The sequence below is a fragment of the Epinephelus fuscoguttatus genome, linkage group LG13, assembly GCF_011397635.1.
Source record: "Epinephelus fuscoguttatus linkage group LG13, E.fuscoguttatus.final_Chr_v1".
In the NCBI taxonomy this organism is placed as follows: domain Eukaryota; kingdom Metazoa; phylum Chordata; class Actinopteri; order Perciformes; family Serranidae; genus Epinephelus; species Epinephelus fuscoguttatus.
Window position 1 is genome coordinate 12,495,664 of NC_064764.1, and position 17,438 is coordinate 12,513,101.

General features: G+C 40.9%; 1 protein-coding gene across 5 annotated transcripts in view; it reads right to left on the reverse strand.

Annotated features, from left to right (window-relative positions):
- LOC125899761 (partitioning defective 3 homolog B-like) overlaps window positions 1-17,438 on the reverse strand; it is a 265,237-nt gene that overhangs the window by 150,675 nt on the left and 97,124 nt on the right. For all 5 annotated transcript variants that reach the window (XM_049594278.1, XM_049594276.1, XM_049594275.1 and 2 more), the window contains exons 12-13: window positions 2,479-2,670; window positions 1,463-1,621 (exon numbers count right to left, since the gene is read on the reverse strand). In XM_049594278.1, coding sequence (XP_049450235.1) covers window positions 1,463-1,621; window positions 2,479-2,670 — 351 coding nt within the window. The remainder of the gene's footprint in view (window positions 1-1,462; window positions 1,622-2,478; window positions 2,671-17,438) is intronic.

Below are 17,438 nucleotides of genomic sequence, written 5' to 3' on the forward strand. Positions count from 1 at the left end.
CTGCACTTTACTTTTTATTTGTTTTTGTGTATTTTGCATTGTTTCTCTTATTGTATTTTTTGTATTTTATCTTGTGAAGCACTTTGTGAGTCTTCTCTGTGAGAAGCTATATAAATAAAATTTACTTACTTACTTACATCAGTTGGACAATTTTTTTCAGCTGATATTGGTCTCTCAGCATATCAGCATATATGCTGTGCACAGTGCATTTTTGACGATAAATTGTATTGTTCTATAGAATAAAACATACTGCCTCCATAACATATGTTTGTCATAAGACGTTAAGACTTCTCCTTTAAGATAGATAGATAGATAGATAGACAGATAGATAATTGGTCAATATATCACTATCAGGATTTTTTTACTCCCTAATATCGGTGTCAGCATCCGCCCTAAAAATCCAGTATCGGTCGGGCCCTAATATCTATACACCTAAATACTGGAACTTTTGTTATGCACTGTCTTCTTTGTGTTCATCCATTTATCTGAGTGTCTGCTGTGTATCTGGTGTGAGCATATCATGCAGGGTGCATACTGTATGTACCATTTTTTCCCACTACTAGCAGGCCATGCAAAGGGCCATTCACACTTGAGCCAACAACCCTGCTTTGTGTGTGCAAGGGTTTGTACAAACATTCTACGGAGCCGTGTAAAAAGGCATCAGCTGAAAAGCAGCCGAGGTGAAAAGCATCTTCTTTTTTTCTCTATGCAGAAAGAAAAGAGATACAACTGAGTGAAGAACCCTCCGTCACACAAACACACACAAAGGAGCATACAGGCACACACACAAAATCTGAATAGCTGAAGTGTAAATGCTCTTTTCGCTGCTGCTGGTAAGAGCAGGGAGACTGGTGTCAAGTCAAGGCGAAGAACGGATGGAAGGGCGAAAAAGTCAGAGGCAGCAGACCGCAAGGAAAATAGAAAGAAGATGCTTTAGTCAGTCGGAGCCAAAAGAAGGGATAGGAGATAGAGAGGAAAGATACCAGAGCCGTGCACATTTGTTTTCATCTTAGTCAAGTGACAGAGGCATGCATGTGCTCTCACTCTCACAGCAGGAGTCCTAACCTAGATTCTGGCTTTCTCTGACAATAAAAAGAGACATTTAACTCTATTATGAACACACTTTGTGCAGAATGTGTGTCACCTTTATGTATCTATTAAAACTGTTTCCACCACACATTTTACCTCACTCTTTATGTCATCAGTCTTTGTGTCCACAAAAGTTATACACATTCACACCAGAGTGCATCAAAGAACAGCCACTTGTAATGACAGTGAACATTAACACCATTAACACATGAAATGGCCTATTTTTATCTTAATTTTTCTCAGTAGAAAGTGGCCTGTTGTTAAGGTGCTGTTGTATCCCACCGGTGGCAATGTGTTCTTTCTTTGTTTCACCTTTTCCACCACAGTCAAGTGAATTGTCACTGCTAGTGTGTGTGTGTGTGTGTGTGTGTACCTTTAGAGCCCTTAGCACCACTAGCTGGATTGTCCCTCTCACGTTTCCCTCATGTGACATAGAGCGGCGGAGCGTCTCCATGGCTACATGATTCGAGCGTCCCAGCAGCGACTCTCCATTTACTGCTACCATCTGGTCATTGACACGCAGACGACCATCCTGTAAAACACACACACACAGACACCAGTTTGATTAAATATGTGTGCATTTTTGCTGTACTAGATTGCAGACCTATACATGTTTTACAGGTACATGTATACATGTCTATGGTCTAAAAATCATGTGACCTTGTGTACATACATGCATATGTTTATGATTAAGTGCTTCATTCATGTTTCCTTATGCTATTTTTTTTAAATAATGGGAGGATATGTGTGATGTTCAGAATACCAAAAACTTGAGGGACACACTAAATCCCACACACACTTTCCTATGACTGTCAGACTCCACCCAACCACACACACATACACACACAGAGCCTACCATCAGCTCCATCTGCCTGACTTCCCTGGTGTGTCATTTACAGCACCTCTACAGAAGACCTGTTTCCATCCATTCCTGTCCATATGTGACAGATATTAAATGTTGTACGGGTGTGTGTGTGCATGCAGAGTGTGCATATGTCTGCGCATGTGTCTGCCTGTCGGTCTCTCTGCTGTGTATGGCAAGTGTGTCCTGGTGAGTAAGAGGTCAAAGATTACCAGAACATGAGCACATGGAAGCAGAGACGCAGAGACAGCTGAGGTGACTGCAACACTTCCCAGAAGACTGCCTCATCAGGAATAAGTTATTTGTCATTTTCCATAGGGCTTCATTTCTTTGCTGATTGAAGATATGAACTCTGTTTGACTCTCTTCTGACACTCTATTCACTCCCTCTGGAGAATATTTTGCCTCTTAACCCCATCGAAGTCAGAGCACCAACTTCAGGTGAAGCTTACATTTCTTTTCAAATTTACCATAGTAATTTATTAACTTTTTTTGTTCATTTGTGTATTTATGAGATTATTATATCACCTTGTATGCTGCCCCTCCATGTATAATGGATTTGATGAAGATGCCCAGGTCTTCTCCTGTCTCCCTGGACTTGTTTCCTTTGAGGCTGATGCCCAGGCCTGCCGAACCGGTGTCGTTAAGGGGCACCTCGAACATGAGCTGCTCCTTCCCGCTCTCCGAAACAAAGCCTGTCACACGGGACATCTCGTCCTTCTGAGAATGAGAGAGAGAGTAATGGAGGTAGAAGGGGACGTCGATGAGGAAGAGAGAAGGGTGGGAACAGGGTGAGGGTGAGGAGACAGAGGTCAGCTCATTGGGCTTGAATAGTCTCCAAAGGCTAAACTAAAAGCTTTTCCATTTGAGAGAAACCATCACAAGGAGCTCTTCAGCTAAATTTCTCTATGAGTGAAAAATTGCGGCCAGAGTCTATTTTCGAAGGAGAAAGAAAAAAGCCATTTGGACTGGCTGCTTTTATACACACAGCTATTTTTTTTTCCTTCTTTCAGCTCGGCAATATCAATAAAATGACCTGTGCATTTTCAAGAGGTAATTGGAGAATACAGCAAACACAGAGAGCCAGAGAGAGACACAAAAGTAGCGAGAGCAGAGGGAATATTGAGAGGAAAGAAAGATTGTACAACGGACAGAAAAACAACTGTTACTGTGTAGATAAAAATGACTATTATAAACCCAGAAAGATGGTGAAAAACACCATATTATCAACAAGGAGATATGACAGTAATGACCAAGTCTGAGACAGAGTTAATGGGGAAAATATCAGAAACAAAGAAAGCATGTGAATCCCACCAGATGAAAGCATGTGTTTGAAGCCTGTGGTGGCTCATTGGGAGAGAGGCAGTAGCATACATATGGACTATACTTCTGTTTTTTAAGTAACGACAAGTAAACTGCATTCATCAGGAAAAAAAAACACTTTTACAATTCCGAATTCAAACCAACTCAGATAAATACTTTGTTGTGAAAGCTTAGATTTCAACAGTAAAAGGACAGTTCAGTCTATATTTCCAAAAAATGCATTATCTAGTCTTACTATTAGATCAAGAAAAACTTAAATCAGAAACAATCAGAAAGAAAAGGACAAACAAAAAAGGAGCCAAGAATCTGAAAACACCACTGCTGTTAACAATGACTTATCATAGTTCAACCATAGCCTGTATAAAAGATGTGGACACAGCCACTGTGATGTCACCCATTGGGGTGAGGACTACCTTTTTGGAACCTCAAGTTTGGCATTTGATCGTCAGTATCTTGTTTTTTGGAGCCAGAGTTGACCATGTTTGGACAAATGGATAAAGCTGGGGTGGATTCACACTGTTGGAAACCGTCGTAGCAACTTGTCAATCACAAGGTATCCATGCCCTAAAGCATACCCTGCTTTACTGTCTATATCAGTGGTTCCCAACTGGAGGGTCACAGTCCATTCTTAATGGACCACAAGTGATCACAAATGTGTCAGGTTTGTAAAAAACACACTATATTTTGAAGTACAATGAGTTTCCGGCACATAACTTTTATTCTGAAGTGCCGTCTCCTGCTGAAGAGTGAGTGACAGACAGCTACTTGACAGAGACAACAAACTAGCTTGACAACATGGCCAACAACAAGTATGACTATGGCTAAATATATGAAACCCAGTGGACCTTGAACTAATGACCAAGGAGAAATCTGGACCCCATGGTTGTACGAGTTGGGAAGCACTGGTCTATATCACTCTAACTGGGAACATAATAATAAACTGAAAAAAATAATAGACATTGCCACCGTTAAGTCAACCATTGGTTTTTGGATTCCAGTTTTAAGGCCTCAAGTTTGCCACTTCAACAGTCGCAATCTTGTTTGCTTGTTTTTTAAGCCAGAGGTTAGCATATTTGGATTAGAGAGTAGAGCTGTGGAAAAGCAATGGGTGGATTTGACTCAGACTGTAGAGACGCCTCTTAGACAGCCTTTCACTCAAAATGGCCCTGTCCTTATTTATGAATCACTTTTAGCCTTAATAAAATCTAAACATGTGAGTTATAAAAAAATTCACCTCCCGTACAGTTGTCATGAATGTTAAAATTAGCTATAGAGACCCAAACAGTTCTTAGCAGGCTGTAGACATGTTTCTTTCTGCTGTAAAGCTGGGCTTAACATGAGTGTCTTTGGGGATTGACTAGCTTTTGGAGCCAGCCTCAAGTGGCCATTCAGTGAACTGCAGTTTTGGCACTTCCACATTCACTTCATCTGTCAGCCCCAGAGGCTGATGCTTGACCGTTATTTACAAAATAAACATCAGGCTGTGCTGGAGAAGATTTGAAACTAGCAACTGTGATCATAAGCTCATTAGGAAAACGTTTACTTTGGTAATAAATCGAGTAAGAAGTGGGTCATTTTCTCGTAGACTTCAAACAATCTAGCTTATTTTTTCTCAACCAGTAGAGTCGTGCCCTGCTGGCCACTGGAAAGAATGCAGGTTTAAGGCACTTCTGCATTGGCTTCACTTGTAATTCCACAAGGCTACGTCCACTACTTTTACAGTCTATGAGTTTGATTGTATCCCCAGACAGAACGTTAACATAAGAAGACTTGTCAAAGTCAACTGTGATTTCAATTCAAATTCAAGGCATTGAATGTAAAGTAGGTGCTGGACGTAATTGTGTGCAGCATATTTTTCCATTGTGATCATTATCAGACTAGGCTGCAAACTGTAAGATCTAGAGGTATTTCTTAACGAATATTAAACACTGGAAGACATTTGAGCTCAAAAGGGTTTGTTTTAGACAGAAAGAGGAAACAAGTATAAACTCTGACTCTGTGGAGCTAAATCATGAGCTGTGTGTTTGTAGCTTGTATGACTGTCTTTGCAAATATATTTGCTGTATTTTCTTGGTTGCTCTTTTGCATTTGTCTTTGCAATCAAAATTCTGTCTATGAGCATCTATATGCTCATGCACATCACTGTGTGTGTATTCCTGTGTGTTTGCCAGAAATAATTGTATGTACTTATGGCAGAAAGTCTATGTCTGCATGCAGGTGCCAAGCTTTAGTCCTTCTGTCCATGTATATGCATGAATTCAGTCGGAGCCTGTGTGTGTGTGTGTGTGTGTGTGTGTGTGTGTGTGTGTGTGTGTGTGTGTGTGTGTATGCGTGCGTTTGCGTGGGTCAGCAGTGTCAGGTTTAGACAGTGTTTGTCTGTGGGGATTGTAGGTTTAACAGCGTTAAGCCGACACAAAGTCCTCTACTCTGCAGAAAACTGTTTTCCCTGCTGGAAAAACTCCCCCCATCAGACTGACTGTCCAGACCTGATAGGAAGCTTCACGACCTTGGAAAGAACTTTAAAACACCCAGAAGAGAAATGTTAGCTACTTTCAGCACATAATTACACTGAGAATTTGTTAGTCTCTGAGATTCTGTCCAGAGTAATGTTCATGATTTAGCAACTTCTCAGTTTTTCCCCACCACTGCCACATTCTTTATTTATCTGATTGAACTTCCCTGCTTTGTTAATTTATGATTTCTTTTTCTTGCACTCAGCACGGGACAGAAAGTAATGCCGGAATGAATTAATAGCAGAGGACGGGTGTTGTTACACTGCAGAAAAGTTTGAAGCAGCAGTTCTCAGCTTGGGGGTCAGGACCACCCACAGGGCTGTGAGATGTTTTATGGAATCTGACAAAATATGCAAATGTATGTAAAGTTGGTTATCTGGGTGATGAATTCAATTTGCCTGTGAAACAATGAACAAGCACAGCTTCTGGGCTTTCTCCGATAACTTACCAGACAAACAAACAGCCTGCGAGGAAAGCTAAAATAAAAAAAACCCATTTGGTGTCAAACCTGGCTGTTTTAAGGGGGTTTTACAACCAAGTAGATAGAGAGAGAAAGTGCTTCTATTCGGCGGCTGAACAACAAAAAAACAAAATTAAACAAGACCTCTTTTTTTCATTAACTGAATTGCTTTAAAACACACACTCACAAACACACACAGAGGAGTGGACAAGGGCACAAACAAATTGTAAGTGCACACTGCAATTTCATGGAACATTTCTATTATCTCAGCCTCATTGCCATGATAGGTGGTTACATCTGTGTGTAATACTAAAATAATAAACAACGGTGTGCACTCGTGTGTGCGTTTTCGCTTTGTTGCCACAAAAAGGTGTTTGTATCTTTGCTACGTGAACTCCATCAAATCCATCCACTTGCAGAAAAAAAGCCGTTCGCATAGATGAACCTCCTCATGCTGGTCGTTTAACATTTAAATGGGTTGCCATGATGATGGATCAACAAGAGGACGCGCTATTAAAAAAGACAGCTCGGTGTCTGTCGGTGTGTGAGAATGAGTATGTGCGTTGTTTTATTAAACTGAGTCAGAGAGACGTGTGTGGGAGAAAAGATGGAAAGACACATTATGTTCAAATGAGCAAGAGCAGTCAACGCAAAAAAATGTCCTTAACTCAGCCATAAAGGCCAGATGAAGCGCGAGGCGGAGAGAAATGGAGAGAAAAAAAAAGATAAAACAAAGGAGGAGATAAAAAAGAATGGTGATCATAATTTTATCAGTTGTGTGAGTAATATTAAGGGTATACTTTAATATTACTTTGCCTTAAACTTTGTCATTTGTGTGTAAGGACACCTGCTTTCAGCAACACAGTCTTTTAATGAGAGCTCCTCACAGATGCCCTTCTACCCAGCCATGCAGAGAAACTGTGCATGTGTGTGTGTGTGTGTGTGTGTGTGTGTGTGTGTGTGTGTGTGTGTGTGTGTGTGTGTGTGTGTGTGTGTGAAGCCTCACGCTGTGGAAATGACTGCCCAAGGATCCATTTTACAAGGCCAAACAACAGTAGCCGCTGTGCTTAAATGTGGCAGTAGGTGTGATAACACACACATGCACACGGACACACAGATGGCAGCGGTAAGTACTCCCGGGGACAAAACCTGACATTACGGGCTATGCTTTTGACTTATGAAAATAACTGTCCCATCACTGACCACTCACAATGGGCCCCTGTTGTCCAATCCCCTGCACCTTCCTCGCCCACTGTCCCCTAATGGTCAGTGTAAAGGCTGTCGCGGGAGAATGACAGACCACAATCTTGAGCATTTACAGCCCTACAGAGAAGGAAAGAGGATGAGTCACACAAAGAGAGACAGGAGCCAAGCACAGTGGTTGTTAAGGCTAACTTAAATGTCCATAGGGAAGGCAATACAGTATGGGTGACCAGAGTCTGGAGGTTTTTTTGAGACAGGAAGAGGTTGACATGTTTTCTATATGATGATATAAGAGGGGGTTGTAAAGAAGGATACAGATACAGAACTGTTAAACCTGACTTGTCGATGTCTACAGTCTTGTAGTTCAACAAAAACAGCACCGATGCCGTCAGTGTAGAGTCTCCCCTGGAGCTGCATATTAGAGGTCTACGCATGCAGGGCAAGGCGGCCTGCAATACCCGCGAAACCCACAGCAGATGTTGGCGGCGCAGGGTTCATTTTCCAAGGCTACAAGTGGTCATGGGCGGTCACATTGTAAGAAGGGGTCATGGTGCGCGCTGGGCAGCCTTCTGTTCATGTGCCGAAGCTCCCCGCATGCACATCGAATCTCGTCTTGGCAACAGTTTGTGAATCAAAGCTGCTGCCTTCTACACATTGGAACATTAAAGGGAATCTTTTACAGAGAATGTCAATCTGGACTTGGAAATGATTTGTTAAAATCTGATTGGAACTGATGAGTGTGTGCGGTTGTGTGCAATGGGTTGTGGGAACAGAAACAGGTAGTCTGAAAAATGAGGCAGACCTCTGATTTGCGTGAAAAAAATGTGATACTGACAGAGAAGTGTTATCCTGTTTACCAGTTGCTCCGAATTCCTCACTCTACACTGTTACACATTTCAACTGTTGTGGGTCTAGAGCCAAAATACATTTTATTTCTATCCACACAGCAATGGCAACATCAAATCTTTGATCTTTGAAATTGTTCAAATCATACATTTTGTGCCAGTGAAAATAACACGTTATCCATCTGCTTTGTTTATGTCAGCCAGTACTGACATTTACCTCTCTTTTTTTACACTTTGTTTTTGTACAAATCAAACAAAAGAGAGACGTGTTAATTTGTGAGCTTCAGAGGTGCTCTAGAAGGACTCTCTCACTTTTGGACAGAGCTAACTGTTTCTCCGTTACCATAAGTCAGCTGATGTTGGGCACTTCATGTTTAGCTTACAGACATAAAAGTGGCATCAATCTTCTCATCTAACTCTCAGTAAGAAAGTGAAAGAGCAAATTTCACAAAATGTCAAACTCTGATTGGAAACTCACTTTATGAGATTCATATTTTTTCCACTTTTTGTTACTCTATCAGTGTCTGACAATACCAATGCTGATCCCCTGTGGCTTGAACCCACAACTGACATGTGTGAACAACTCTGTGAGTGTGTGACACTCGTGTGCTGAGGGCTTTAACACACAGCAGCGACTTTAGATGATAAACCTTCAATAAACAGTGGAGAGATGTGAGATGAGATGGAGAGCCAGGGAGAGAGAGAACAGAGACATGATACCCTTCTCGGCTGCTCTCCACTGGGATGATGGCAGCTCCTGCAGAGACACCAAGCTGCCAAGGAGTTTGTGTGTGTGTGTGTGTGTGTGTGTGTGTGTGTGTGTGTGTGTGTGTGTGTGCATGCATACACTGGTCTCTGAGGGGGTAACAGATGGGGGATCTACTGTAGTGATTCTGTGAGGTCACATTGGTGACGATATCAGTGAGATGTAACACACACACACACACAAATAGACAACAGACTGCAAAGAAGTGCACAGACGCACACGCTCTCTTACAAACACACACACACACACACACACACACGTGCGCACACGCATATTGGCTGCAGTGGTGATGGATGAGGGACAATCAGAAAGAAGAAACTGTTCAATAAAGTTGTTTTGTTTTGAATGTGCTCTGTCCCCAGCTGCCAACTGTTTATGGACTTAATGTGACAGTGTGTGTGTGAAGAGCATCTGGCACTAAGGAGAATGTTTCCTGTTGTGGAGAGAAAAAAAGAAAAGGAAAAGGACAGACAGAAGACGGTCTTGCAGCTCATCACATGCTGGATGCCAAAAGCAGAGCTACACAAATAGCTTAATGGAATCACATTTAAACCTTTCAGTGAATCCTCTGTATCAGTAGCCAGCGTGTGTTTGTGAATGGTTTATGTTCATGTTCTCTTACAATTTTTTTTTTTTTTTTTTTTTTACTATTTATGCTTCTGTGTTTAAGGTGAGATAGATGATGATGAAAAGCCCACTGTGTACCAGTTGTGTTCTGTTTCCGTCTAGTTTATTCCTGTTTTGCTAAACCATTAATCAATCCTAACGGGATTGAAGGGCGTTTTCACATTTATCTGCTGAAGAGGGACAGTATCTCTGTGCTCATCTCAAATCTTAGTTTAAGAACTGTGCACACAAGCAGGATTTGGTGATCTTGATTTGCCAATCATGGTCTCCCATGCTACAAAGTCTGATGTAGAAATGGCAAGCCTCCTGCGCACATGCACTGAGAATCAACCGTCCAGTGAAGTAGGAGACATCTTGTGATCAGCAGGTAAAACTTTTAAAACAAAAAAATATTTGCACGTTCATAGACTTTTAATTGAGGGAGGAGTGAATGTGCCTCTAAGGCCCAATCCCAGGGTTTCACCTATATTCATTCTGCAACCAAGCACTGCACAGCAGAGTCCTGAAGAGGGTGGGTAACCGCAGGTAAAAAGCTATGTAACGGGTAAAAATATGTATATATAAATATTGTAACTACAGCAATCAAACTTTGCAGCCCAAGGATGAGGTGGTAGCATACATTGAGTTTAAGACACCCAAGGTGTGTAGGTGGAGGTGTTTTGAGGTTTTATGGTGGTGGAAGGAGCTAAAATGTTTCCTGACCTGGCAGTGATTGCTTTGAATGTTTTCGCAATCCCAGCATCTAGCACAGCCAGTGAAAGAGACTCTTCCTCTGATGGATATGTAATTCATAATCTTAATTTCCTTTGTTAATAAATCACTTTAATTTTACCAAAAACATCTGGCTTTATGCTGCTTCCCTTTCCCTGTCATGAGCTGGGTCATAACATACTTGACTATGTAAGTTACCCTCGCCATAAAAGCAGGGCAGTTGAGTGTCTTTTATCTAAACTGCTGAGGTCAGTTAAACTAGTGACAAGAAAATAAAGTTAAGGGTAGGTTACTGGTTCCAAAGAGGCTTGGTAGTGAGCGACACACTAACATGCTGACAGACTTGGTGGTTTTGTGTTTTTAGCTGAGCTAACCACAGAATATTTGGTTAAAGTAGAAAACTGATGCAGTTTTTCCTTCATTGTTCCCTGTGTTAATGAAAACTCAACCTCTGGCACCTGGTGTTCTTCACCACTGTTTAGGAGAAAGGAAACAACTGGAGTAACAGGCAAACCAGCTTTAAGAGTTACAAATTTTCTTTTTTAATTAAGTGCTGTGTGTAACTCGTGCCTATGTGAAGAGTGGTTCATGTGGATTTAGAAAAAAAACTGATAAATATTTATGAAAAGTAGTCTAACTGTTAAATATTAAGAGAAACTATAAAGTGTTAAAACTGAAAACAGAATTTGTTGTGGCCGTAGGTGTTAGAATGAGTGCTTCGCTGCCAAAGCAGTCAACCTTGACAGAAACACTGCAATCTCATTTCTTAATTTTACCCCTTTGTCCCTCAGAACAGAGTTACAAGGGGTGGTGAAATCTTCCCCTATGACATGGGACAACACTTCAAGACCCTGATACGCCATCAGTGGTCACCAATGGCGTTTTTGTAAGCAGACATGACAATGGCAAGACTTGGTAGTATCACAATGACATTTAAATGTATAGCTAGTAAACTACAGAGACATTAGCATACTAGCGATTTTTTTTGTTACTGTATGCTTGTTGTAAAGGGTCATAATACATTTAAACAACATTATACTAAAATAATACAATTGTTTTCATATTATTAAAAGAAAATACATTTGTGGGTTTCGTTTGTTGCTTGTGCAGTCATAACACACAGTTTGTAGTGTGCCTCTGAAAAACCTCTGTTTGGAGGGCCATGTAGCCCCAACATCTCACCCTACCCTTCTATCCCAACAAGAATCAGGACACCCTAGCCCTAGTCATGGATGCACAAAATGGAAGGGAAATGAAATGAATGGAAGTGTTAGGGGTGAGGGGTGAACTGGGATTGGGCCTCAGAATTCTTAAGCAGTTCATTAAACAACTAATTTGATTGGTCATACATCTTTAAACCTGTCTGGAGGAGATATTCACAAAACATGTTTCAGGTAAAAGCACAGGTAAAAACTGTGTACACTGACTATCGATGCTTATTTACATAACTTTTGTAAAATAGATTCTTCACTTTTGTCCACAGTATACACAGAATATGATCTGTCTTTAATAATTAACTTACTTCATTAAATTTTGTTGTTGTGATATTGACACACTTTCAAAGCAAAGCAGAGTAAAGAAGAGTAGGAGACCCCCTGGAAGAGCAAGAGAATGGGAGGGAGAGGGGAGAAAGAGAGGTGTGAAAAGTCTGGAAGCAGAAAAGAGCATCTTTGTTTCAAGCATTAGTTTCAAGGCACTAGCCAGCTCTGCGGGCGTATGCTTGTTCGTGTGTGAAGAAAATGACTGAAAAACTGTCGTTTTATGTTGCATGTGCGAGTGATTGTGTGTACGTGCTCACAAAATGCCTTTACAGAGAGCCAACACAGCAGGTGGATGTATACTTGTTATATCGCGGAATTTGTCTGAATATGACTGTATGTCACAGAAAGTCTTTGTGACTTTGAGTAAGTGTGCATGTGTGTGTGTGTGTGTGTGTGTGTGTGTGTGTGTGTGTGTAGAGGTGGTGTAATGTCTTTGTTCTACAGCGAGCACAGACATTAGCAGACAACACCAGATGGTGGGCTAAAATGAGACAACGGAAGAGGGGGAGGAAGATAGACAAGATTCTTCCATCATTTCATCATCATCCTTCTTCTGTTTCCTCTCCGTTAACACCAACAAGCTGGCAAAAGCCTTTAAATCAAATCATGAAAAAAATAATAATAATAATTTATAGAAACTGTAGCCGTATCACTGTTTAAAGTCGGCTGCAACATGGTATAAATGTTTGAAGCTGTGCATAGTGTTTTGTTTAAAACAACAACATTAAAGTGGAAATAGACAAGTTTTTTGCTTTAACTTATCATTATGAAATAAATGTTGATTGCACAATCTAATGGTTATAGAATAATGACACCATCTGTGTTAAGACTGGTTCCCAATAAGCCTCGCTTTCATTGTGCAATTCTATCTGCCACTGGGTATGATCTCAGAAAAATGTAGGCTTGATTTATAACACTAAGGAAGTCCATCAACAATGCTTTATATCCCTGATACCTATCAGTAGCTATCCTCAGTTTCCAAAGAGTATCAGTGTAAGTTCTTTGCACTATCTCCAGTAGTGGAAATGGTGGACAGTGGAACAACTATAGTAACTGTGGAAACAAAATGCATTGTGTCCTGTGCTGTTAGTAGTTGCTAGGGTCTGAGGAAAACTGAAAGGGATCTGGTTGTCTTTGCAACAGTGGCACCAACAATAATATCCCTTGGAAATGCTAGGTGAGAAAAAGGTGTTGTTTTTTTAATTTAAACTATTAAAAAAATCTGATGCATCACTGCATCAACGTCAACAGAAAAAACCCACACAAAATAGTGCAACCCTTTTTCCGCTCTTAGGGATGGTACACAGTTTTTCCGTGGTATTTAAGCAACCTCATTCCCAATGATGGGAGATGGAGATGTGCAATGTTATCCTCAGCAAAGACTGACCAAAATATAGACTGCACCTGGTAGCAAATTACTATAAAAATTTTAGAATATGAAAAAACCATCAGAGGCTTGACAAAATGAAAGGGAAATATCAGTCTTAAAGTGAGCACCAGGAGTTTGACTTCCAAACCCAGACGTGTCTGCACTCGGCCGTCCTCTGAGGCAGCAAAAAAGTGCAAAATTGGCACAGTTGTGGGAAAGTCGATGTGTGTGAGTATGTGAAACAGAAACCAGGAAGTCATGCCAGTTAGTAGGGTGTAAAAATACTACCAGGCTTATGCTTGATTGTGAGGTGTGAAAATACAAACACTGTGTGAAATCCATTGCTCTCTGTTCTGAATACTTTTTATTTGCACGGCTAACCAACAAAATGTATTACCCAAAACCCTACTATGGGCAAATCAGTGCTCAGCAATAACAGAGAGCATCTTAAGCCGCAAATGTGACAGCTTATGTGCTTTTCCATACTCCATTAAGGTGACAGACACATTCAAGATTAATTTTAAGTAACAAACAAAATCTTTGACATAGAGGCTTAGCTTGAAAGCACATGACCACACTGCTAAGACACATTTCTGACCTCTTCCTTTCACCCTTACCTCACCCTCACCCTGTTCAGTCCTTCTTTCGTACACTCACTTTTATCCCCTCCACATATTTGATTCTTTGCCCGCCAACAAGAGTTGACGCAAGGTAACCGAGGAGAAAAACTCTCACCACTGAAACAGCTGGTAATGGATGACTCCCACTGTCCTTAAATCTCCCCTTCCACATACACACACGTAAAATTTCTATCAAGGAGTGCGTTCACAGCTTCACCGTGTTGAACTGTAATTGTACTTGTTCTTCAAAACTGTTGTGACTGCTGTAAAAACACCAATCAGCCGTTAATTAGACAGAGGTGAATTCTATTGGGGCGTACTGTCTGTCAGAAAGAGAGGGTGAGGGCACGAGAGAGACATGAGGAGGGAGGCAGACAAAGAGAAAAGTCTGTTGATTGAAATACTGTGTGTACAAAAACTGCAAAATGTTAGATAACAGAGACAACCTCTCTGTCATCACTCCCACACATACCAAACTCACTCAAGACATCCCTTTCCAACAAAGGTGAACTATAGCAGTGGTGTAAATAAGTACAATACTTAATTTTCTGTTGTTTCCTTGTATGAAAAAAACACCAAAGCCAAAATGGATTTCTTGTTCCATTTCCTGTTTGTACGCCCAAATCGTCAGTCTTTATATCATCATTCCCAACATCCATCTACACGCACGTATTATCTACCTAGAATGATGTATCAAACTGAGCTAAGCGTGCTTATGAGAAACTGCATTTTCCATATGTAATTTATCAGATCTCACATTAAAACTGTAATGACGAGTAAAACCATCTATTTTTCATAATCATACTTCACTGCAGGGTGATGGGGATGTAGCCTCATCAGTCTGCCTTTCAACCAATACATCTCCTTTATGCATCTTTCAATCTGTCCTATTTTGCCTCAATAGAATGTGTATTTTCATTCATTTAAATTCAGCAACAGCAGCAGAAACTTTCTTACATATAAACAGTGTATTAGGATTATCTCCGACAACTCCTTAAGAGCAGGGAAGACACTGCCTCCAATCTAAAAAACAAACTTCTGACTTAACGTAATACATTCACGATCACTAGTAGAAGGTGATTTAAATACAGATCAGCTCAAATTTAACCTAACATCATGATATTAGTAATAAAGCTTTGATTATTTCAGCAAAGAACTAAGGCTTCATGGTGCTTTCACCAATAAACTGCAATAAGCCTGTCTTTGCATTAAAGCCTCAGTCTTTCTTTCATTACTTTACTTTCCACTAATTTAAGATACAGCTTCAGTTTCTTGTACATGACAGAAACAAGTCATTAACAATACAAAATACATTTCAGTGCATACACACACACACACACACACACACACACACACACACACACACACACACACACACACACACACACACATTCCCCATACACAGTTGCAGGCACACATCCATAAACTTACACAAACACCAGCAGTGTCCTTGAAGTGTTGCTTGGTTTAAGCAGCCCTCTAAATAGACAATTCAGAGGACAATACTTTACCTATGGGAGACATTCCGGTGTACTTTTCTATGCACAAGGACAATACTCAGACATTTATATTCCTGTGGCGAACAAGTAAGTGCTACTGAGTAAGCGTGTCTATGAATAATATGGGACCAAAGGGGAGCCCGTCTCCTGACTGGGTGAGTGATGGTACCCAGTGAGTAAAGTACCTAACATGGTCGAGTTGTACAGCAACTGGCTCAAAGTTAAACTGTTGTGTTAAAGTTGGCAAAAAATAAAACCCACAAAAAACGTAACTTGCCGTTTTGTGCAGTTCTTTTGGACGAGTAAACCTGGTAATCAAACTTTGGTGCAGACTAAATAACCTGACTGAGACTGCCTGTCAAAGAGAGTCTCAGTTTGCATCCAGTCAAACTCAGGTGTTGTTAGTCTGTGGTCTGAAAGCAGACTATTTTGTGATATTAAAAAGATTTCAAAAGCTTACAGGTGAAATGTAAATAATTTTGTAACCACTGTAGCATCTATGTGCATCAACACCCACTGTAAGTGAGTGATTTTTCCCCTTGATCAATCAGTCATTCAAAAGCCTGTTATGCATTCAGAAAACTCTAATATGTATCCCCAGTTTACAGAAAAAAATCTTTTTCAGAGCTATGAAACATCTTGATTCACTCCCCCTGGGAACTGGCTACCACAGCAGCTTAGAAGCTCAGTTTGGGGCGTGTAACGGTAAGGAGGTAGAGAAACATAATGAGTACTGCTGTAGTAAAGAGGTTTTGAGTGAACACAGGTAACAGTGTGATGAGGGGAGATATTCAGCAACTCGTGGCTAGCACACAGCGAAGACTGCCACTGAGTTCAGACATGCGTACAAGGAGAAACACTGGACTAGATACAACACTTATAGGCAAGTGATTCTAAATGTTAACACATGTACACACTCCAACACATTACTCCTTTTCCTGTCTGCAGATACAGAATTTCCTATGGGGCTCAAGGTCGCATGCATAAGTGTGTGTGTGTGTGTGTGTGTGTGTGTGTGTGTGGTGTAACTTCCTGGCAGCCATTGAGGAAACATCAGTCGATAAGAGCGGAAAGAGACACAAAGGGAAAAGAGGAAAAAAAACAAAAAAACAAAAAAAATAAAATACAGTAAGAAGGAAAAAAATGAACCAAAGACATGACTGATGGGTGGAGAGGAGACGAGCAAAATAGGCCAAATGAAAAGTGGTGGTCTTATGATATTAGAAGAAGAATTAAAGTTGTTGTAATTCTGTTTGTGCTGGCATGGATGGATATGTGTGCAAAAGAGAGACACCTCAAAGCTACAGGAAAAAATGAGAGTTAGTAGTTGTAGATGATAGGAATGAGAGGATAGAAAAGTTGCCTTAGAGCACTACTCTTCAACAACCCCCATATATATATCCACTGTAACACTTTCAGATCATATCATCATATAATTTTTTTTTAAGGTCTGCAAGGACAAAAAGTTGTTTTTTTCCCCCGGGTATTTAGAGGCCCTGACACGCCAAGCCAATGGTCGGTCCGTTGGTGAGCATCTGTTGCCATAGTTGGTGCAGTGTATCCCGCACCGTTGCCCCTCAATAGTCCCCAACATTCCCCATTGGCCCCTGTCAGCTTTTCTTTGGCCAATTAAGCATGTTGAATCAGCTACAGTGATAGTGATGGCAACAGTGAGGGTAACAGCAACGGCAATGACAATGTCGACAGCAATGGCGACGGCAACTCCATCAGTGACGACAGAGCCTGCCATTGAGCTGAACTGCTGGCTGTTCAGCTTAGTGCACTGGACGAGAAACTGAAGTGAGGAAAGTAAACAAAGAGCTAAAGTCAAGAGGGAGTGAGATTAAAACAAACATTGAGCAAAGCGTCAGCTCAAGCAGGACATGATGTCAAACTCAGCTCACATCCCAGCTACATCAGCTGAGCTCAAACAGCCCAATCAACTGATGGAGCAGCTGATTGATGAAAGGGAGTCAGCTGATAGATCATATGATTGCTTTCTATGCAATCA